This window comes from Neomonachus schauinslandi, chromosome 5 (assembly GCF_002201575.2).
Source record: "Neomonachus schauinslandi chromosome 5, ASM220157v2, whole genome shotgun sequence".
Taxonomy (NCBI): domain Eukaryota; kingdom Metazoa; phylum Chordata; class Mammalia; order Carnivora; family Phocidae; genus Neomonachus; species Neomonachus schauinslandi.
In genome coordinates, this window is record NC_058407.1 from 27,581,721 (window position 1) to 27,606,726 (window position 25,006).

The 25,006-nt window shown below is 36.9% G+C and overlaps 1 protein-coding gene across 2 annotated transcripts in view; it reads left to right on the top strand.

The window, feature by feature from the left end:
* The window catches only part of EEA1 (early endosome antigen 1), a 127,748-nt gene that overhangs the window by 18,430 nt on the left and 84,312 nt on the right, over positions 1-25,006 (top strand). For both annotated transcript variants that reach the window (XM_021687326.1, XM_044915358.1), the window contains exons 2-5: positions 10,195-10,287; positions 23,630-23,754; positions 24,547-24,601; positions 24,695-24,760. In XM_021687326.1, the coding sequence (XP_021543001.1) occupies positions 10,195-10,287; positions 23,630-23,754; positions 24,547-24,601; positions 24,695-24,760 (339 nt within the window). The remainder of the gene's footprint in view (positions 1-10,194; positions 10,288-23,629; positions 23,755-24,546; positions 24,602-24,694; positions 24,761-25,006) is intronic.

Here is a 25,006-nt window from a genome sequence, read left to right on the forward strand (position 1 = left end):
ATTTTGTTGGCTGTAGATTTTGTGGATCAGCAGTTTGGGCTAGGCTTGGCTGAGTGGTTCTTCTGGTGGACTCTCTTGAAGTTACTCATATAGCTGGGATTATTTGTCAGTTTGATTGGAATGGACAGTCTAAGGTACTTAGATTGCTGATTATATTCGTTGGGCCACATAAGTCTAAGGCTAGCCTGGGCTTATATTGTAGCAGAAGAGTCTCCATCAATAACAGAGCAAATCCCATTGTGCAAGCACTTTTCAAGTCTCTGCTTGTATCTCATTTGCCACTCCAACATTAGCCATGTCAAGTCTCATGGCCAGTCCAGAGCCCACGTGGGAGAGGATTACACAGAAAATTACAAGAGCATTAAAACATAGGGGAGATTCATTGAGGGTCATTACTGAAACAATTTAACACAGACATCACTTTCTTCTTCCTTATATTACGATTAAGTGTTGCAAGAGTATAAATAAGAGACCGGATATAATTTAAAGGACAGAAAGATTTCTTATTTGAAGGGGGAGATTCAGGAAAGGTTTTATGTCTTTTAAGTTGAGAAGACTGATTTTATCAACAGTTGCAAAATGGTGATTTTCTAAATCTTTCATTCCTTCTGCATACATTAACTGACATTTTTCTGTGAAGAACTTTCAACATCAAGTGGGCTGTTTGGTTGCCATGAATTCCAGCGCATACTGGAAGGGCAGAGTAAATGCTTAAATCTTTTTCTTTAATTGCTAATTTTTAGAATAAGAGTTGGTACATACTCTAGCAGTGATGAATAAGCCTTGCTTGTCTTTTGACTTTTTCTGTCCTTGAAGAAAGAGAACTCGTGGATTTTTTTTTTTTAAAGATTTTATTTATTTATTTGAGAGAGAGAATGAGATAGAGAGAGCATGAGAGGGGGGAGGGTCAGAGGGAGAAGCAGACTCCCCGCCGAGCAGGGAGCCCGATGCGGGACTCGATCCCAGGACTCCAGGGTCATGACCTGAGCTGAAGGCAGTTGCTTAACCAACTGAGCCACCCAGGCACCCCGAACTCGTGGATTTTTAAATATATTTTATGAACTCACAGATTTATATGTTTAGTAGGTTTCAATCAATTGAAGTCAGTGGGATTTTTTGATGTGCAAATTGCCCCAGCTTTAGCTAATGGAAGTGCCTTCAAAGTGACTTGTCATTTTGACAGGACCTGATTAGTGTTTGCTAGCTTCTTTGCTTTTGGCACAACAGTATGTCCCAGGTTCATCTTGTAATATTTCTCCTTCAGGCTGAAATCAGCCATTTCTCCAAAAAGCCCTGGTTCCTTTCAGTGGGGAATGCGATTTAGATAAAATTGGGCACCAAAGGTGCTCATTGCTTCTGGGTTGTTACTGCTTTTAAGCTTTTAAGTGATAAGAACTAGGAAGTATTTCTATCCCTTTATATATGGCAAAACAAAACATGAGTTCAAATTTAAGAGTATAAAATGGTTTTTGGGTGCCTGGGTGGCTCAGTTGGTTAAACGACTGCCTTCGGCTCAGGTCATGATCCTGGAGTCCCTGGATTGAGTCCACATTGGGCTCCCTGCTCAGCAGGGAGTCTGCTTCTCCCTCTGACCCTCCCCCCTCTCATGTGTTCTCTCTCATTCTCTCTCTCTCAAATAAATAAATAAAATCTTTAAAAAAAAAAAAGAGTATAAAATGGTTTTTACTATGAGTTTGTATCTTTTTGTCTTATACTGAATATCTTGGTTCCTAACATTAACATAGGTTTTTTTTCCTGAAAATATATATAAATAGCTTTAACATAATAGTACTAATATTACCATTTATAAGACTACTGAATGAATTTTACTGTTTTTTTTAAAAGCAGTTATTTTTGTCCTTATGCTATATTTCACTAAGTCTATGTACTTTTAAAAAAATATTTTATTTATTTCAGAGAAAGAGAGAGAGAGAGAGGGCATGAGCAGGGAGAGGGGCAGACTCCCCGCTGAGCAGGGAGCCCGATGCGGGGCTCGATCCCAGGACCCTGGGATCATGACCTGAGCTGAAGGCAGACGCTTAACTGACTGAGCCACCCAGGCACCCCCTATGTAGTTCTTAAATCACTTGAAATAATTATTTTCTAGGTGGTTGGTTTAACACCAACTTGAGATTCAGTTAGGTTTTTAAAAAAGTTTTTAAATTTTGAAAATAGTGGTGACATAAAATTTGCCATTTTAAAAGCAAAAAAAAAAAAATTTATGTGATTTGAAGAGAAACCAGAGTATAAAATTTTCCATTTTAAAATGTACAGTTCAGTGGCATTACGTACATTCATATTTTTGTGCATCCATCAGAACTGTCTCTAGGTTTCATCATCCCACACTGAAACTGTACCATTCAACAATAACTTCTTATTTCCTGTACCTTCTAGCCTCTGGTAACTACTATTCTACTTCTGTCTGTATGAATTTGGTTATTATAGGTACCTCATATAAATGAAGCCATACATACTAGTCCATTTTGTGTCTGGCTTATTTCACTTAGCATAAAACCTGTCTTCCTAGGTTTATCCGTATTGTACGTAGCATGTATTCGAATTTCCTTCCTTTTAAATGTTGGTAATACTCCATTGTATGTGTATACCACATTTTGTTTATCCATTTACCCATCAGTGAACATTGGGGTGTTTCCATCTTTTAGCTATTGTGAATAATGCTGCTATGAACATTGGTGTACAAATTTCTATTCCGGTTCAGTTAGATTTTAACTGAGGTTTTAAATAAAAGGATTATTATTAACTAAGGTAGAGAACATAGGAGAAAAAGAAAACTTTTCCTCTGGGATGGTAAAGGGTTGAAATAAATGAAGGGTTTGATTTTGGATATGATTCATTTGAGGTGTTTAGGGAAAGCAATTAGAAAGCACTTGGAAATGTGGGTATAGAAATATAGAGTGCTAAATTAGATCTCTCTTTTATAGTCTAGGTGAGAGATGATGGCACCTTGAACTAAAGTAATGGCAAAGGAGATGGAGAAAGGATAGATTCAGAATTTATGTAGATGATTGGATATGAAGGTTAAGGAAGAGAGAAGTTAAGAGTAATAAGGCTTTGGATTTAGGCAAGATGGGTGTGTGATGTTTCTGTTATTTGAGGTAGAGAATGCAGATGGGTGATAGGTTTATGAAAAAAGGTAATTTGGTTTTGAATAAACTAGCTTTGGGGTGCTTTCAAGGCATTCAGGTAGAGATATTTATGGGACAGGAAAATACGAGTTTGAAGTTCAGCAGAGATCTGGATTAGATTTACAGGTTTTTTTGAGAGAGAGAGAGAGCATGAGCAGGGGTGGGGGAGCGGGGGGAGAGGGAGAGAGAGAATCTTAAGCAGGCTCCATGCCTAACATGGAGCCCGATGTGGGGCTCATTCTCATGGCCCTGAGATCATGACCTGAACCGAAATCAAGAGTCAGATGCTCAACTGACTGAGCCACCCAGGCGCCCCTAGAGCTTTATTTTTTGTTAGCACTGGGGGTAATTAAAATTAAGGGAGTAGATGATACCACCTAGAGGGTATATGGTAAACTAAGAGGTTGAGCCTGAAAACTCCCTGTGAAGCCTTGGAATGCTTTCCATGAAATTAAAAAAATATTTTTAAGGATATAGTAATAGGAATAGTAGTGAGGGACCTAAGATATAATTTGGTTATCCAATTACAGCACAAGGATCAGATAATGTATTTAAAGCACCCTTGTCAAGGTGGTGTGCATGTTTGCAGCTCGCTTTTCAAACTTTGAATTTGCGAAAATCTTCCTAATTTGTTTTTATGGTAGACGGAGGGTGAAACAGAGTAACACAATCAATGCTGAAAGTTACATTTTATAAGAAATTTTTCTAGATGTCTCGTAAATCCCCAAGATTTTGAGGTTGTCTGTCATTTAATTTCTAATACTAGTATCCTTTCCAGTTTCAGAACTAATTTGGTAAGTATGAAGTGTGTACAGTATCCTATAGCAATGTTTTCTTCAAATATTTTTGCAAAAGCAAACATTTATTTTTAGTCAACTCAACTTTTTCTGTAGATTAATCTGTTATTAACTCAGCTTTTGCTGGTTTGCCTTCTTTTTTACCTAGTTTTAGCTAGAGTGGTGTGGGCTCCACATTTGCTTATTAAACATTTATTACGTCTCTTCTACGTGCAAAGACTGTTCTACTTAAAATTTTAGTCAGTTTTAGTGCTTTGCAGGTGGGTAGGATTTAGAGGTGAGGTTCTTTATCTTTAGTAGGAATTAGATTGTGAACCTGATTTATTTTACCAATGAAATTTTTGCTCTCTTCCTGCTTGATCTTAGAGTAAAATCAAATGTAGAGCTGGTGGGGTGGGGAGAGTATATTGAGAGTTTCGAAACTCTGACTTGGCATATCACCAGATATTAGGGAAACTTTTGTTATTCATCTAAAAAATAGTTGTTTCAGGGCACCTGGGTGGCTTAGTCAGTTAAGCCTCTGCCTTTGGCTCAGGTCATGATCCCGGGGTCCTGGGATCGAGCCCTGCATCAGGCTCCCTGCTCAGCGGAAAGCCTGCTTCTCTCTCTCCCCCTGCTGCTCCCCCTGCTTGTGTGTTCACTCTCTCTCTGTCAAATAAATAAATAAAATCTTAAAATAATAAGAAAAAAAGTTGTTTCTTATGTGCTACTAGATGCTGGTTTTGATTCTGTTTTTCTTTGCTATTAGATAAAGATTTTTAGTCACAATTGGAAGATATAGCTGCTGGTTGCTTTGTATTACAGCAGTGCAATTATAATTTTCACATAGATTATTTAAATTGCATTCCATAAGCGACTGGTCTGAAATCAAATATGTATTTCAAAGAAACTTCATATTGTTAAAACTTCTAGGAAAGTGACACTTTATTCCAAGGTATTGTATACAGTAAACAATGATAACTTTTTCTTTCTCCAATGAAGTTCTGTTCTTTCATCAAAAACCTGTATTTAGTTCTTCTGTAGCAGTTTTTGCAGAGATTAATGCTGTTTTATATTGATCTTATAATTTTTGGTAGTAGAAATCTGTTTTTATACTACCAATAATTTAGGGTAGCCTATATATTGCAGGCCTCTACTCTTACTTTACTTGGTTGAAGTATATAAACTTCCCCCCCCATATTTTCAAATATTGATCTCTTTGGCCAAAGCATCTCTTTGGCCAAAGCAACTAAACATTAGTGATGGGTGTTTGATTATAATTATCTGGATCTTTTTGCAACCCCAGATATTTTTTTAAATTTAATTTTTTTAAAATTTGAGAAATTTAATAGTATGACAAAACTAATGAAATATTTTTTGGGGGAGGTGGGTTGGTGCTTAACAAAATCCATCAATACAAATCTCGTCCTTTTAATTAATTAATTTTAAAAAAGATTATTTTAGAGAGGGAGAGAGTGGGGGGAGGGGCAGAGGGAGAGGGAGAGAGAGAATCTCAAGCAGACTCCCCACTGAGCAGGGAGCCCATCATGGGCCTTGATCTCACGACTCTGAGATCATGACCTGAACTGAGATCAAGAGTCAGATACTTAACCAGCTGGGCCACCCAGGTGCCCCATTATCCTTTTAATTACATAGGGAAAAAATAGTAACAACAACAAAAATAGCCCTAACATAAAACTCATCAGTTTTATATGACCTTTCAATTTGTGTTTATATTTTTATATAGTCTAAGTCATAATATATCCAAACTTTGTCCGTTGTCTCTTACAAACTCAGCATTATATCACATGCATTATCATTTTTCTAATAAACCTCATATTTTTAATTGTTAAGGTTTTAATTGTCAAATTTGCTGAGTGGGTATGTCATAATTTAGTTAACCGTTTCTTTGTTTTGAACATACAGATTACTTAAAATTTTTCACTTTCATAAATAATGCTTTGCTTAGAATGCCTATTCATCCCTGCCTATAAAAGTTTTGATCAGACCTCAAGCCCAGATACAGGGCTTGGTGGAATTTACACCCTTGAAAAATTTTCTGTTCATGGCAAGGGCAGGAGCTTTGCTCAACTTTCTGAGTTCCTGTAGTGGGCCAGGCTTCTTGATGCCTAAAACATGTAGGGCATCTTGGTCCCCATTATCCTGTAAGAATTTGGTTGCCTCTACCTATTTTAGGTCCCAGAACTCTAAACTCTATACTCTGTGTGTTTCTGTTTTATTTTTTGTCTACTGAGATACTTACCTTGTTTTTGAACATGGTTCTACCTCTTTAATATTTAAAAATTCTTTATCTGTTATTGATCTTCGGAACTGAGGCAGCTTGGTGTCTATGTTAACTGCAAAAGCTATCTGGATTGGAGTTGTGGCCATTCTCTGTTTACCATGGCATATTTCAATGTTTTATATCTCCTACTCATTCTATATTATCAGTTTAACCTATTTAATACCTGTTTTGTGTGTGTGTGTGTGTGTGTGTGTATAACTTTCTGTCCAACACATTTATTTTCCTTAAAAACAGTGTTCTTATTGGAGTGCCTGGGTGGCTCAGTCAGTTGAGCGTCCGACACTTGACACTTGATTTCAGCTCAGGGTATGATCTCAGGGTTGTGAGATTGAGCCCCCATGGTGGGTTTCCTGCTCAGCGGGGAGTCTGCTTGCGATTCTCTCTCCCTGTCTCCCCACCCCCCTTCTCTTTCTCTAAAATAAATAAATCTTTAAAAAAATACAGTGTTCTTATTTCTGTATTCTCAGCTTTTGTGTATTTTTTGATTTCATCTAGTTGGAATGATTGTCACTGAAGTAAATTTAACTTTTCCTTCAAGGAATGGATTTTTTTTTTCAAATATCAGAACTGACATTGATCTATTTTTTTTTTTTAAAGATTTTATTTATTTATTTGACAGAGACACAGCAAGAGAGGGAACACAAGCGGGGGGAGTGGAGAGGGAGAAGCAGGCTTCCCGCTGAGCAGAGAGCCCGATGTGGGGCTCGATCCCAGGACCCCGGGATCATGACCTGAGCTGAAGGCAGATGCTTAATGACTGAGCCGCCCAGGCGCCCCGGCATTGATCTCTTTTTTCTCTGTTTGCATTCAGAGCTCTTTGATTTAGCATTTAATTTTTTTCAAGTTGTTTCCTACCTCCTTTTGTTTACATTAGTTTCGTTTCTCCAGCCAGGTTATAGTCTACCTCAAGGCACGGTCCTTATTTCTCTTATGCTGTCCATTCCTTTTGACATCCAGAGCCTTACAGAATGTTCGATACTTCATGGGAGATGAGCAGATGTGTTACGTACTTTTTGGTTACTGTAAAAGATACCTAAATTTAGGTAATACTTTTCTATAAAAGCATAATTTGGAAGATACTTATCTCTCTATTACTTTAAATTTTTAGCATAAATTATTATTATTTTTAAAGATTTTATTTATTTATTACACACAGAGAGAGAGAGAGAGAGATAGCAAGAGAGCACAAGCAGGGGGAGTGGCAGAGGGAGAGGGAGAAGCAGGCTCCCCGCTAAGCCTGCTGCTGAGTGGCGAGCCCCATCCCAGGACCCTGGGCTCACGATCTGAGCTGAAGATAGACTCTTAACTGACTGAGCCACCCAGGCGCCCCTAGCAGAAATTATTCTTATTCTTATCCTGTTGTTTCCACAAAGTAAAACTTTTATAAGTAGAAAAGTTAGAATGCTTTATATTGTTTCTTCAGGATCATCATTACTGTAATTGGACTTCTCATTAAAATAATGGGATTTTGGCGACCTAAGAACAGAACAAGAAGTTATTAGACAGTTTAACAATAATCAGGGGGAATGTGTTTAAAATACGGGTATGAAAAAGCATCGATAGTTTCTCTCTTGTTTTTCCCTTTACTCTTCATGCCTCTTGGGCTTACTTAGGTCTGTTTATTAGGACTATTTTAGGCAAATTTGAGAAAAGGTATTTTTGGTGGTGGTAATAGGATTATGTAGATATATCTCTGAATTCCTTACTTCACAGGGAAGGTAAATCTCAGATGAAAAGCCACCTGCCCTCTGGAAAAGTAAATGATACGGAAATGGGGAAAATATAATTCTTGGGAGGTACAGCTTTAGTTTCCAGTGCTTTTGAGGATGGGGTTACTAGTTTTAAAAACCATGGTGGTGTGAAGCTATTGAAATGTTGAAGGGTCAAAAATGAATTTCTAGTTTTATACAATTCTTTATATTAAGTATATAATTTAAAGGGTCTTTAACTTTTTCACCATCGAGCTACCTTTTTTGCCAGATGCACGAGTATCATCAAATCTAGATAGCTGGCTTTTCTTTCTTTATAAATTCATGTCTCAAGGATACCGTTTTGGGAAAGAATCTTGCTTTGTTTTTTAGAGGAGGGTAGCTGATAGGAGAGTTAAAACATGAGAATTTTATGGATTTTAAAGGAACACAATAAAGTCATACTCTGGATAAGTTTACAAAGTTTTAGAAGGTTACGTTTTGGGAAAGTATGACAGGAATGTGGATCATCCAATTTGGAGAGGTCTGCTTATTTTTTTTTTCTTATTTTTTTTTTTTTTTTTTTTTTTTTTTAAAGATTTTATTTATTTATTTGAGAGAGAGAGAATGAGAGACAGAGAGCATGAGAGGGAGGAGGGTCAGAGAGAGAAGCAGACTCCCCGCCGAGCAGGGAGCCCGATGCGGGACTCGATCCCGGGACTCCAGGATCATGACCTGAGCCGAAGGCAGTCGCTTAACCAACTGAGCCACCCAGGCGCCCTTTTTTTCTTATTTTTAATAACAAGAAAAATTTCAGTGTAAAAGTAATTGAACTATGGATCTAGAATTCTAAAAAAAAATGAGCAAAACCCAAACCTGAAAAACTAAAAACCAAAATATCCACAACTGTGTCTTGCTATGAAATCATTTGTATTTGGGGATATATATCCTTTGAATCTCTTATATAAATAGTTTTTATACATAATTATAGTGTGTATGTTTTGTCATTTTCTGTGCAGCTTTTTAAAAGATTTTATTTATTTGACAGAGAGAAAGAGCATAAGTAGGGGGAGCGGCAGAGAGAGAGGGAGAAGCAGGCTTCCTGCTGAGCGGGAGCCTGATGCGGGGCTCTGTCCCAAGACCCTGAGATCAAGATCTGAGCTGAAGGCAGATGCTTAACTGACTGAGCCACCTAGGCGCCCCTCTATGCAGCTTTTATAATCATTTTAATTAATGAATTTCAAAGTAGTATCATTTCCTCCTTATTTAGCATTTATGTTGAATATTTAATAGTGATGAATAGGATGTTTGCGTGTTGAGTTAAGTACAGTGAATTGCTCTCAGTCTTAAGTACTTGAGGTGGTGCATCTCAGCGGAGATGTCCAGCAGAGAAGCAGTATGGTTTAGTGATGATGAGCTAGACTACTCAAGTTAAAAACCTTTCTCCCATTGATTAGCCATGTGATTTTGGGCAAATTAGTTTCCACACCTCAGTTCTCTGTTGTGTGAAGTGAGAATAATGATAGTATGTACCGTAAATCTTTTTTGCTAAGGATTATTAAGTTAGTTGTTGTGTCCTGAATCTTTCTTCTTGCCCAGTGTTTTACTAGATTTTTAGTTCCTTTAAGGTAACACCTAGGTATTAATGAATGATAATGTTAGAGGATAAATGTTGCAAGAGAAAAAGAAAAAGACCTTTAACCCTCCAAACTGTATGTATTTTTGGTGATGGAATATCAAGTATTGGAGACAGATTGGTAATGATTGGCATGAATGGGCTGTATTGATCTTTTTAGCTACCCTCAAATTATTGTAGTTTAGTTGGTGTGGTAGAGAGAGCAAGGCAAGAGGAATTAGAAGATCAACATTTTAGTTCTTTCTGATTTTTGTTAACAGCACAATCTTGAGAAGTCTTTTAGCCATTTTGAATCTGTTTTCTCATCTATAGAGGTAACATGTACCCTGCTTCTCTCAGAGATGTCATTATAATTAAATAAGATGTTCTGTGAAAGTGAGTTGAAGACTATAGGCACTTTATATATAAAAATAAGCTTTTTATCAATTTAAAAAGACTAAAAATGAGAGAATGCATACAGAGATCTTGATACAGTATTAGGCACAGTCTTCAATAAAGGATAGCTGCTAGTACTGTTATTTTTATTGCAAGGACACCTACTTTTATATGTAAGGCTAGCCCTGATTACTGTTTAGGTTGTTAAATAGTTTATGAATATATTGTTAATATCTATTTTGATTTTTTTTTTCTCTCTGTGTTTCAGACTCCTGGGAGAGTTGGCTCTCAAGGTTCTGATTTAGATTCATCAGCAGCTCCTATAAACACAGTGGATGTCAATAATGAAAGCTCTTCAGAGGTATGGAAATAATAATTTGGCAATAAAATTTGGTATTATTTAAGGGAAAATGAGCAGATGTTTGGAGTAATGGTCAGTAATTTAAACTTTTGTAGGAAAGGTTGTCTTTCTTCTTACAAACTGGAATGTGACTTTTGAATCACACTTGTAGAAAAATCCTGGTGTTTAGTTGTAAGACTGAGAAAGTGTTTATTAAGACTGAAAATTAATATTGTTAATTTGTCTTCAATGCTAATGTCATCTCAACTTACGGAAGATTTTAAAATCTGTTTGTAAAAATTACCAATTAGTGTTTACACTGTCATGAACTGCTGAGCTAATGAAAAATTAGGTTATCTATAAAGTTTATACATTATTTGCTATCTTCATTTACAACTTTGTAAGAACTTTTATCTTTCATAGTTGATTAAAAATTAATGGGGAAAGTAGATAAATCTAAGAAAGAACTCAAATTTTTGGAGAAGTCAGCCTTAGTAGTTGCTTTATTATTATAATTTTTAACAAACAATATTTGCTCATTATAGAAAAAGGGGAAAAGGAAAGACAAGAGCATAAAAACCACCAATAATATTGTCCCTAAGATATTGATGTACTCACATTCTGCTCTGACAGTTTCTGTCAGTTGCCCCTTTCTGGGTCCAATTGTATTGCCTTCCCAGTCCTCTTTACTGTGTTCCCCCTTCTGCACCTCTTGGTGAGTCTCTGTCTTGTGTATTTCTGGATTTGTCTCTCTATCCATTCATCTCCCTGTTTTGTCTCTTTCTGGCCATCTGATTTCATGTATATGGATATTAACCATGACAAGATCTAACAAGACTATCCATGAGAGTGAGGAGAAAAGTATCAGTTGAACTTTATTAAGAGCAAGTTTTACTGTTGTCCTTAGACAAAAAAAAAAAAAAAAAAATCCAATGGGTAGTGAGACTGCTCAGTGTCTGGTAATCCTGCTGTATTTTCTTATTAGCATCATTTTCCTACTCTCTGATATAGTTTTACTCTCTTCTTTATCCTCAAATCTCTCATGTGTCTTACCCTATCCCACCTTCCCTCAGGCACCTTCTGTATCACTGAGAAAATAGGAGCTATTAGGTGAATGTCCTCGTTTTGATACCAAAGCTATTTGCACCTTTATTCTCTTACTTTAATACATGGAAGACATTTCCCTTTTCCTATCAGATTTCAGTCCTTTCTCTTGTGCTCTGGATTCCCTTCTCGTCCACATTCTTGTCTTATTCTCTCTCCCTCCTGCCACTTTAGTTTTTACGTATGTCATGAATTATTCCTATTGGCATACAAATACTGCTCTAGACATTCATATGCCCACTGCTAGGGTACATACTTGTCGGTGTCTTGGATGATATCTCTGTCTGTCTGTTAGTCTCTTAGGTTTGTTTCCCTTTTACTTTAAGTTTGGCATCCCACTTTGAACAAATTCTAGCTTTGAACTTTGTCCCCTTAGCAGCTGTCTATGTGGAATTTGAAATATGGTCTGCATGACTTTATTTTTTTTTTAATTAATTTATTTTTTAGGGCTTGAACTCATTACCCTGAGATCAAGACCTGAGCTGAGATCAAGAGTCAGGTGATTAACTGACTGAGCCACCCAGGCACCCTGGTCTCTACGACTTTAAAGAAATAGAAGTTAAAGCAATACCTTGGTTTATTTATGTCATATTTTATATTTTGTTATATATAATAATATATATAATATTGTCTTAGTATGGGCTGTTGTAACAAAAGTACTATAGACTGAGTGACAAACATTTCTCAGAGCTCTAGAGGCTGGGAAGTCCAAGATCAAGGCAGATTCTGTTCTGGTGAGGGCCTGCTTCCTGGCTTATAGAAGGCCATCCTCATATGGCTGAAGGGGCAAGAGAGCTGTCTGAGATTTCTTTTATAAGGGCACTAATCTCATTCATGAGGGCTCCACCCTTATGACCTAATCACCTCCCCAAAGCCCCACCTCCTAATACCATTACTTTGAGGGTTAGGATTTCAATGTAAGAGTTTTGAGGATACATGTTCAGTTTATACCAAACATATAATATGTATAATACATAATGTAATAATGATTTATATATATATATATATATATATTTTTAAGATTTATTTATTGGGGCACCTGGGTGGCTCAGTCAGTTAAGCATCTGACTCTCGGTCTCAGGTCGTGATATCAGGTTCCTGGGATTGAGCTCCATGTCAGGCTCCTTGCTCAGTGCAGAGTCTGCTTATCCGCTTCCCAACCCCCTCTGCCCTCCCCCTTTAGCTCCCCCCCCAACCTCGCACTCTCTCATTCTCTCTCTGAAATAAATAAAATCTTTAAAAAAATATTTTTAAAAAGATTTATTTATTTGAAAAAGAGAGAGAGAGGGAACACAGTGGGGGGAGGGGCAGAGGGAGATGGAGAGAGAGAATATCAAGCAGACTCCCCTCTGAGCGCTTAGCCTGATGTGGGGGGCTGGATCTCAGGACTCTGAGATCATGACCTGAGCCAAAATCAAGAGTCTGACATTTAACCGACTGAACCACTGACGGGCCCCCATGTTTTTATATTCTTTAGTTGTTGTCATCAGGACGGTTGTTCAGACTATTTAGTATAATGTATTGCCAGCAGCAAACATCTTTGTTCACTCTTTATTCCTTTCTAGTCTGTGTTCCGTTCTTAGTACCCACTGAAACTACTCAATGATGACCTGCATTTTCCTGGTCCTTTGGGTAGAGAGGGCAGGCTTTTTTTTCTAAGTGCTCACTGAAGTTTCCAGGTTGCCAGCTTCTCCAATATCCAGTCTGGAATATATGAGGCAAAAGAAAACCTGGAGTATTATCACTGTGTCAGTCCTTGGATCCTGAGATGCTTAGCTGGTCTGCCTTCTCGTCAGCTTTCAGAATTTTCTTGTGTTTGTTTTATATATAATGTCTAGGGATATTAGGTGTACTTAGGAGAAATTGGGAAAAGCGTATCTATTCCATTTTGTCTGTAACTGGAAATCTGACCATTTTAAAAGTTGGATTGTTTATCTTTTTATTATTAAACTGTAAGAGTTTTTTTTTTTTTTTTTTTAATCTAATCTGGGTACAAGTCCTTTGTTAGTATTTTGATTGCCTCCTATTTACCCTATTGGTTAAGGAAGGATTCCTGTCTTTAGGCTTATAGGGATGGCTGAATATAAAATTAACCTGACACTGGACAGGTTGAAATCAGTAGCAGTTTGTTAGTCCCATATAGTCATGGCCCAGGAGGACACTGTATGCCTTGAAGGGCCATATGAGGATTGAACTTGGGAACAAAATGAGCAACCATGGACTGTGAGAGGCAGGGTTTATGGTTATCAAGAGGGTGAGGTGCCCCTTGGTTCCTGTAGGAGATTATGATTGGCTTGTTTGAATTATTCTATGGGCTGGCAGGGAACTGAAACCTGCTACTGAGGGATAAGCAGGCTCTGTGAAGAGGAGGGTTTTTTGTTTTTGTTTTTTTTTAAGATTTTTTTTCTTTTAAAGATTTTATTTATTTATTTGACAGAGAGACAGTGAGAGAGGGAACATGAGCAGGGGGAGTGTGAGAGGGAGAAGCAGGCTTCCCACTGAGCAGGAAGCCCAATGCGGGGCTCAATCCCAGGACCCTGGGATCATGACCTGAGCCGAAGGCAGATGCTTAACGACTGAGCCACTCAGGCGCCCCAAGATTTTATTTTTTAACTAATCTCTACATCTGACTTGGGGCTGGAACTCACAACCCTGAGATCAAGAGTCGTGTGCTCTATGGACCGACCCAGTCAGGCGCTCCAGGAGGAGGGTTGTTTGAGTAGAGGATGCTGTCTGTGGGAGCAGAGTGGGAAGGGAACTTGCAGTTAGGCCATCTGAAGTTCTCCCATCACCAGTTGACAAAGCGGTGTGTAATATTGGGCCTTAATTTTTGATTTTACACCACAATCAGATATATGTGATATGTATATTTTTTCTCAGTCTGTGGCTTGCTTTTCATTTTGTTAATGGTGTCTTTCAAAGAGAAGTTTTTAATTTTGTTAAAGTCCAGTTTGTCAGCCTTTTCTCTTATGGTTAGTGCTTTTTGGGTCCTTCTACAATGTTTTTTGCCTACCCCAAGATTGCAAAGACTTTCTACTATGCTTACCTCTGATGTTAAAAAAAAATCATTTTAGTGTATATATATTTAAGTCTATGATTTATTTTAAAATATTGTGTATGGTATGAGATAGTGGTTGAGGTTCATTTTTTTTCATATGGTTATGGAAACCAGTTCTGTATATGGTTGTTTCAGTACCATTTGTTGAAAATGTTACCTTTCCCCATTGAATTAAATTTTCCCTTTTGTGATAAATCAATTGACCATAGTATATGTGTGTTGTATTTTTTTATGCTCTTTGATCCAGGCATACAGAACTCCTGCTTTTAGGGTGTACCAAGTTTGTTCTTATCTCTGGACTTCTGTATGCTGATCCCCATGTCTTACCTGCTCTTTTACTTTTTTGCCTGGTTAACATCAGATTATCCTTTAGGTCTCATTACAGATAATTACTTTTTCAGTAAACTTTACTTGACTCACATGTGGAATAGAATTTTCTTCCATGTGCTTCTGGGGAATTATATTTTCTATCCTTTTGGTAATGATTATTATTCTGAGACTCATTAATTTATCCAATATGTATTGTTGTCAGACACTGTTCTGTTTGCTGGAGATATGGCAGTCAGTAAAATAGTCAAAAATTTTTGTCATGGTAGAGCTTATATTCTAGTAGATGGAAATAGGCAAAAAACCCAAAATGTCTAAAAATGGACAGAGGGAAACAGTTGGTGTTATTGAGAAAAATAAAGTAGGGAAGAAGCATAGAAAGTGTTCTGGGTGGTTGCAATTTCAAATAGGATTGTCAGGGAAGACCTCTTTGAGAAGGGAATAGCTCAGGAAGAACTGAAGGAAGTGAGGAAATGAATCATGTGGGTTTCTGGAACAACTGTCTTCTATTAATGTGGAACAAGTAGAAAGTCTCTGAGGTGGGAGCCTTCCTAGTGAGTGAAAAAGCAGCAGGGAGGCTAGTGTGGCTCCAGTGCAGTGAGTGAGGAGAGATTGGATCTGTGAGGTAATCAGGCCTACCTCATGCAGGGCCTTATAGGCCTGCCTTATAGGCCTTTGTGCAGACTTGGGTTTTTTACTCCTGGTGAGATGGGAAGCCCTTGGAAAGTTTTGACTAAGGAAGTGACAAAATTTATTTACATTTTTATAGGATACATTCTTGCTGTATGGAAAATAAACTGTTAGTGGGGTAAGGCTAGTAGCAGAGAGACTGTTGGAAGGCTATTGCAGTGATCCATGTGCAGTGTGGGAGTGGCTTGGATCAGAGTGGTAACAGTGAGGTCTTAGGGTTCTAAATATAGTTCGAAGTTCTAATAGGATTTTCTGATTAGTGGTCTAAAATGTAATTATTTTCTTTCATAACTTTTTCAAGAAGCCTGTAAGCTTCCTGAGGATGGGATTTTGCCTTATTTTACCATTGTGATCTTAGCACCATAGCATAATGGCTGGAACACAGTAATCACACTCAGTACATACTTTTTGAATGAATGATTAAATGATTATATGGGGAAGCTTACAGTGAAGAAACCAGAAAAGTGAGAGGCAGCATAAAGCTATCATGGTAAAAAAAATGCAATAATGCATTCTTTTAAGTAATTATTATTCTGTAATTATGTAGTTCCAGCACTTTGGACTGTGGTTGCCTGAACATAATTCTTTCATCAGTAAAACAAAAAGAATTTATGTTCCTCACTTTCATCCCCTGGGTAATCTCCTTTAAAGGTTGTTAACAAAAGGAATAATGGTATTAATGATAACTAACATGTATTGAATGTTTTATTTGTATCAGATTCTATAATAAACACTTTGCATCTATTATCTCACTTAATTCTCAGGAGGACCCCCCCGCCCCGCCTTGTGAAGGTGTTACTGTTACCCCATTTCACAGATGAGGAAACTGAAGGTCCTATAAGCTACTAAGAGTGGTGTGAATCTAGGATTCAAGCCCAAGCCTAGCTCTTAACTGCTACTCTGCCTTGCCTCCCACTTTGGGACTTTCTTTATGGTCATTGTCTCCTTTGCTGTTATCCTAAGTGACATGAGTGGACTCAAGGAACATCTAGCCTCCCAGTTCTTAATGTTTGCAATGCCAGTGATCTTTATTAATTCTTTTCTAGCTTTTCAAGTTCATGGCAGTACCTTCCACCTTATTATTGGGCAAAATAGTTTGACTTGAGATGTTAAAACCAAATGTTCCCATTCCTTACCACACTACCTATCCTCTCAAAAACTTTCTCATATTCTTACTAGTTCTTTGGCCTTGCTGAATATTTCAGTTTTTTAATTCCTGTCTTTTCTTCTAGTCTTTCAGCCTTTCCTGGCTTCATTTTCTTTCCTCTCTAACCATATCTCTAATGACAGAATATTTGCCGAACACTTACAGGCACTACACTAAGCCTCTTATGCACTGCACAATAACTCTAGAGGAGTAGGTGCTAACATTAGCCCCATTTCATAGATGAGGAAATCAACATTTAGCGAAGTAAAGCGATTTCCTTAAGGTCATATAGTCAGCACTGGTTGAATCTCAAATCCACATCTGTTTTTGACACAAAAACTCAAGGCGTTTATAACCTATTGTCCTTCACTACAGTTTTCATTTTATTTACTTTAAACCATAGATCAGTGTGACAGCCCACATTTTAAAATATAGATATTGTTAGGTATAGGAAATTAGGGAGATTGATTTAAAATGGTTTTATTTGGTTCATGAATTTAGAAGGAAGTGTCCCCTATTGGGAATTATGGGTGTGGGCAAAAATGGGATCTTAGGCTAGTGGAATATGGTGAAGATTAAAAATTGCTTTCATTATAAGAACTTTTTTTGTTGAGAATATTAAGTCACATAAAACTATTTGTTGTAACTGTCAGTCATTTCTTCATCTAAAATAAAAGCTAACTTGCCAGTAATGGCTCTCAGATAAATAAGGACAAAGTGTCCTAAACAAAAAGAGTAATATTCCAACTAAAGCAACTGGTAACTATAATAAAATTGAACCAATAGGAATTTCCAGCATAAGGATGGAAGCTACTTTTAGTCTTTGGATAGATCTTTCCCTTTTGTATATAGTTACTACATGAAATTTCCCTTACATATACTAAAAAGAGATATATTAATTATTTTCCCATTGTGTTGTCTTTATTTTGATTTATAAATAACTTTTTATGTATATCCTCCTAAAAGTTGTTATTTCACAGGGTTTCATCTGTCCATTATGTATGAAAAGATGTATAACTGCTATTGATTTGTCAGAGCATTACCAGCAAGTGCATGCTGAAAATGAAACAAGAGGACATGAACTTCTTAATGACTCCAGTGTTTCTGTGGGTCCTGTATATTTTGCTTTAGCAGCTTGGTTATGGGTTGCTCAAAATAGCTTTGTTTTTCCTTTCCTCGGTGTTGCTTAACTTTTTATGCTACAAAGGGAATATGGATTGCTTTAATTACGCATGCTTAAAAGAAGGTTCAATAAGAAAAACAGGCTCTTGGGAAGTGGGGTTGGTTGCTTTTACCCTCTGCAGCTGTCTTTTTGTGAATCTGTAAACAAATATAAAAGTTTAAGTTAATATTTTTGTATAAATTTTGCTATGAAATTTGAAATATAAAGTGAATGATATTTGATTACAACATCTGTAAGTTATATCTTTATTGTTTAGTTAATGCTAATGAATGTTTTAAAATGCTTTAGGTTAAAATGCTTTACTCTTATATAGAAAGAGGACTTTGCATATTAATTGTTACTCTCTTTATTTGAGAATATATAGGGCATTAGAACCTGGATCTACCATTGTTTCAGTCTGTTTTGACACCCTGGACTTGAGGAAGGTGACAGAATGGCACATACTCATCATTACTAGTGGATCACCCAAATGTTTCTGTTGTGTGTTGGAGTGGTGTATATCTAAGGCTAAGGGTGGAAGCCGGTGAGGGGATCTATTGCCCATTTGCAGGCTGGGAAAAGTTTCTTAGATGATCTGGATATATCTGTTTTCTTGAAAATTACTGCAATATTCTAAAAACAAAAAGAAACATGTCTTTCCCCCCCATTGTTTTGCAAATCCTACAAAAGAAGGAAACTTTTTATACCCAGAAAGAAAAAAAAAAAAGATGTTTGTTTTTCTGTCTGGCAATTATATATATAAGAAAAGGATTTCACCAAACATTCACTTATTTAGCATATTAATAGAGTATTTCTTATGCACCATGTATTTTGGTAAGTAAAGGAGATAAAAAGGTAAATAAGATACGATCTCTATCCCAGGAAATTTCTGTGATAAATACTATTTGCAAAAAGGGTGCAGTGGTGATTTAAGTTGAGGGGAACCCCAGAAAAACTTCACTGGGAAACAGTTAAACCAGACATTTTCTAGGGTGATGGGGAAAATGGGTGCATTATAGGAGGACACCAGTTAAACTAGCTGACTGGTGCGAGCAAGAAAGGTATAAAAGATTCTTAGAGCTCTCCTTAACATTTTACCAGTTGTCTTCCTTTCAGAACATCTGTGTGAACTTTTCTTCTTTATGGGTTAACCCAAATGAAAAGACCCAATATCACCTACTTGTCACTTAAATAAGAACGTTCTTTTTAATTGAAAGAACACTTGGTATAACAGGTATACCATAAGTATCAAGTTAAGGTAAATTCTTAGCTGCAGTGTATCTGAGAAAGGATTAGAAATAACTGAAATCTAAGAGTAAGAGACTTACTGTTTTTATTTATTTATTTTTAAATTTTATTTTATTTTATTATGTTATGTTAGTCACCATACAGTACATCATTAGTTTTTGATGTGGTGTTCCATGATTCATTGTTTTCGTTTAACACCCAGTGCTCCATGCAATACATGCCCTCCTTAATACCCATCACTGGGCTAACCCAGCCCCCCACCCCCCTCCCCTCTAAAACCCTCAGTTTGTTTCTCAGAGTCTATAGTCTCTCATGGCTCGTCTCCCCCTCCGACTTCTCCCCCTTCATTTTTCCCTTCCTTCTCCTAATGTCCTCCAGGCTCTTCCTTATGTTCCACAAATAAGTGAAACGATATGATAATTGACTTTCTCTGTTTGACTTATTTCACATAGCATGATCTCCTCCAGTCCCATTCATGTTGAAGTAAAAGTGTATTCATCCTTTCTGATGGCTGAGTAATATTCCATTGTATATATGGACCACATCTTCTTTAATCCATTCTTCTGTTGAAGGGCATCTTGGCTCTTTCCACAGTTTGGCTATTGCAGACATTGCTGCTATGAACATCGGGGTGCTTATGGCCCTTCTTTTCACTACATCTGTGTCTTTGGGGTAAATACCTAGTAGTGCAATTGCTGGGTCATAGGGTAGCTCTATTTTTAATTTTTTGAGGAAACTCCACACTGTTTTCCAAAGTGGCTGTAAGAGGGTTCCCCTTTCTCCACAACCTGTCCAACATTTGTTGTTTCTTGCCTTGTCAATTTTTGCCATTCTAACTGGTGTAAGGTGGTATCTCAGTGTGGTTTTGATTTGAATTTCCCTGATGGCTAATGATGAACATTTTTTCATGTGTCAATTAGCCATTTGTATGTCTCCTTTTCAGAAGTGTCTGTTCATGTCTTCTGCCCATTTTTTGACTTGATTATTTGTTTTTTGGGTGTTGAGTTTGAGAAGTTCTTTATAGATCTTGGATATCAGCCCTTTGTCTGTAGTGTCATTTGGACTTACTGTTTTTAATCTTAAGTACACTGTGTGTTTGTGTTTGTGTGTGTGTGTGTGTGTGTATGTGTTTGGAAGTTGGTGAGAAATTTGGAATGATTAAGGGAAATAAATGTAGCTGGCTGTTTTTAGTGTTTTATTGTTTACCATCAGCATTTTTTGGAAGTTATTGGTCTAGTTTACTTTGTTGAGAAAAAATAGAGAAACCAGTCTCTTACTATCCAGAATTGGTATTACAAGGTCCATGTACTCTATTCATGAGGCATTCCTCATATATTCACTCTGAGCTTATGTTACTATCGTTTTAAATGGGTGATGTGGTTTTAATAAACTTTTTTCTTTATCCTTCCCATATATATCAGGCTAGCATTATTAGATATAGCACATGAATAGTTTTAAGAAATGACTGTGGAAAGTCAAAACAGGGTGTAGGAAAAAACTAAAAATGTGGGTACAGAAATTAAAGAGGCTAGAATTAGTAGAGTAGAACTCACCCATTCAGTGATGAATACTTATGCCTATGAGACATCAAATGATAGTTTAATATCATCTATTTAAGAAGATGAGAAAGTATATGTATTTTAGAAAGATTTATTTTTATCAGAAATGTCCCAAAATTAAAGTGTTATTTAAGCATGGGAAATTCACTTAGGTGAATCATATGGAGAATTCACTTAGGTGAAGTATTTCTATAATTAAATATATATTACTGAATTTTTAAAAAATTTCTCTTTAGGGATGAATCAGCTCTTTCTAGAGTATTAACCTGGTAGTATTTAGAAGCTTTAAGAAGGTATGGCATACCTTAATGTGATCATTAGCTTTCTTGAATCCTTAGGTATCTAGAGCCAAAATCTGGAAGTAGAGATAGTAGTCGATAAGCCAAAGTTGTAAAGATTAAATAGTGTAATTGGTATGTGGATTCTCTGAGGAACATTCTATAATTTGCCTTCTAGTTACTAGTAGAAGCTGAGACGCAAAAGAGAAATGACAGGCTAAATAGTATAGGGGTTGATGTACTATTGCACTAAAGGCACGTTAATTATTACAGTTACTGGGTAGAAGTTATAAGAATGCCAAATTAAGCATAATGTGGAGCCATTATGAAACATGATGGTAGATAATAGATGGTTTTTTTTTTTTAAGATTTTATTTATTTATTTGAGACAGAGAGAATGAGAGAGACAGAGAGCACATGAGAGGGGATAGGGTCAGAGGACGAAGCAGACTCCCTGCCGAGCAGGGAGCCCGATGCGGGACTCGATCCCAGGACTCCAGGATCATGACCTGAGCCGAAGGCAGTCGCTCAACCAACTGAGCCACCCAGGCGCCCTAGATGGTTTTGAAGAAAGAGCATAACATCAACTAGATTAGCACATAGGCTGGGAACATTTATTCATTTAAAAGACGTGCTGAGCATCAAGTATCTCTGCAGCCTAATGGCATCATTCAGATGTCCCAAGGTACATCATTAGTACTACTATCTTGGTTCATTTCAGGAGTTTCATAGGAGATCATTGAATTCATTTACCTGTGCCCCTGCCCTTCACTCTGGCTCTGTGATCAGGACACACCTCTGTTTCCCAAATGCAGCATGACTGTGTTTCAAACCTCTTTCCATACCTTTGTTAGAATGCCTTTATTTCTGATAAGTAACTGCTACTCATTCTTTAGTACCTAATTCCAATGCCCAATGTCTAGTGTAGATACACATATACATAATATATATGAGTATATCTGTGTATTTTTTGTAAAGCATTAACTCCTGCCACAGGCAGAGTTAGATTCCTCTTTTCATGTGTTCCTGTAGTTCTTTATATCTACTTGTATTATACCATTGTCTGGTAATGTTTATCTACATATCAGTATACCCAGTACTCAACGAGCCTTGATTTTGCCACACAATGTACATAAATGAGAAGTGATGATATGCTGTTTGGGTAGCACCCAGCGAAGGAGGAGTTTTTATTTATTTTTTAGTTTTTACTTTTTAAGAGTATTTATTACTTCACTCAGGCTATCCCTTGGAAAGTTTTATAATCTGCAAGCTGTTAAAGCTCTTCTGTTTTTTTTTTTAATAAAGATTTTTATTTTTTATTTTTTTTAAGATTTTTTATTTATTTATTTGACAGAGAGAGACAGCGAGAGAGGGAACACAAGCAGGGGGAGTGGGAGAGGGAAAAGCGGGCTTCCTGCCGAGGAACCTGATGCGGGGCTCAATCCCAGGACCCTGGGATCATGACCTGAGCTGAAGGCAGATGCTTAATGACTCAGCCACTCAGGTGCCCCAATAAAGATTTTTATTTATTTGAGAGAGAGAGGGAGAGAGAACGAGCAGGGATGAGGGGCAAAGGGAGAGGGAGAAGCTGACTCAGGGAGCCTGCTGTGGGACTTGATCCCAAGATTCTGGGATCATGACCTGAGCCGAAGGCAGACGCTTAACCTAATGAGCCACCCAGGCACCCCGCTTCCGTTTTTTTTTTTGCCAAATTCTGCCCTGTCGGGTTCACTCATATTTTTATTATTTATTTATTTTTAAAGTAGGCTCCATACCCAATGTGGGGCTTGAACTCATGACCCTGAGTTCAAGAGTCGCATGCTCTAATGTTTGAGCCAGCCGGTTGTTATTTTATTTTATTTTAGTCATATTTTATTAAATAAATAATCAATATAGAAAATATAGAATATGTTCAAAAATACTACACTAGCCATTAGGGAAACATGGATGAAAAGCTTCAGTGTATTGTGTATTATAGTGAATGTAGAAACTTGACAAGCTACTAAGATTGTGCTGGAGGGAAAAAGCAGTATATGCAAAGGCCCAGAAATGTGGATACCATGGTGTGTTCAGGGACATAGGTAAGTTGGAGTAGTTGAAAATGTCAGTAGAGTTGTACAGAGTGAGAGGTGTCCAGGCATCAGAGTGACTAGGCAGGCCATTGAGGGAATATTCATGCAGGACCTCTATGCCATAGCCATATAATTCTAAGATTATTTATAAGTATTTAGTATTTTATGAGACTATTAACTTTAGGCTGTTACAGTATTAATCAGATTAAGTTAGCAAGGAATTTACTGACTACAATACTTCTTAATCATTGTAGATATTCCGTGGTGATTACAAGTTATTTACTATATTACCTTTTTCCTCACTGATCGTAATACTTTATGTTTTTAATTTTTTTGTTATCATTCCTATGAAATAGATTGGGATAGATATTATTTTACTAAGGGGGATATCTAGAAAGAGAGAGAGGGTATGATGGAGGATCTTCTCAAGTAGTTTTCTAGATCAGAACTAACTTCTCAAATTAGAATTCTGTACTCTAGCCATACATTTATTCAGCCTAAAAGATGGTTGTAAGGGCTTTCTTTATATTTTGTAAACTTCAACCAGAATAGATGGTGATGTACCTTTACACAATACCAGAATTTGGGCTTAACGTCATAAATTATGGTCTACTAATGGCACCATTGGTGTAACATTTGACTGTATTTCATAATGTACAAATTGCTGTCTTACAGTATTAAACACAATTTTGTAACCTTTTTCTGCCTCTTTCTATAGGGTTTCATATGTCCCCAGTGTATGAAATCCCTTGGATCTGCTGATGAACTTTTCAAACACTATGAGGTAGTTCATGATGCTGGTAATGACTCAGGTCATGGAGGAGAGGCTCTTGCTCTGAAGCGGTACAGTACAATCACTCTGAAGTATATACTGTTATGAATGCATGTGATATTATCTCTTTCCTGTGTTAGGGCTTTGAGTAGTGTGCTCACCATTCTTTGTCGGACTGACTCTTAGGTAAGGAGAGTAGAATGTGAGAAGGTTTGACAGGACTCAAGGGACAGAAAGAAGCCAGTGTTGGGGTGCCTGGGTGGCTCAGTCATTAAGCGTCTGCCTTCGGCTCAGGTCATGATCCCAGGGTCCTGGGATCGAGCCCCACGTCTGGCTCCCTGCTCTGTGGGAAGCCTGCTTCTCCCTCTCCCTCTCCCCCTGCTTGTGTTCCCTCTCTCGTTGTTGTCTCTCTCTGTCAAATAAATCAATAAAATCTTTAAAAAAAAAAGAAAGAAGCCAGTGTTGCCTGAGCTGGGTGCATGAGGAGGAGAGTGTTAAGGCAGGGACTATACTGTACAGATTGTATAATCCTTGTTAATGAGTTCAGATTTTATGCTAACTGCAGTAGGAAGCTATTGATCCTTATTACTGATAAATTAATGTGAGATACTTTGTTTCTGGCTCAGGCACTTGATTATATCATTTCTGTGATAAGGCGTTTTTCCATTTATAAACAGTGAGCTTTCAGAATATAATTATTTTTCTAAGGGTTATACATAAAATTTTATATGTAAAATTCTAAAGCGTTTTTTTTAATTGAGAAAACTAGAATATTAATATACAGTCACTAGCCATGATTTATTGAGACCAGGTTGTTAGAGGACATTAACTATTAATTTCTTTTTTCCCCAATTTATGTTTAGAGATGATATAACACTACTTAGACAAGAGGTCCAAGACCTTCAGGCTTCACTTAAGGTAACAATAAAAATGATTATATTTGTTTATTTTCAATGTTTCAGGTAATAAATCTTTTGAAATTTACTAAATAAAAAAATTTTTTTTCCTTAGGAAGAAAAATGGTACTCAGAAGAATTAAAGAAAGAATTAGAAAAATTTCAAGGGCTGCAGCAGCAAGTAAATGCTTTTAAATTCTTGAAGTGTGTGTATTAGTTGTTTATTTTCATTGTTGAAAATAAGCATTTTGTAAGTAAGTGGCCTGAAATAAATAACTTCTTCTAATTTGTTTATCTGTATTTAATCGCCTATAGTGTATATCCTTTGTAATTCTAATGAATGCAAATAAATAATTGGGAAGCTAATATGTAATTTCTTAAAGATGCTCCATTAAGAATCAGTTACCTGTGGATTGTTTTTTTATAC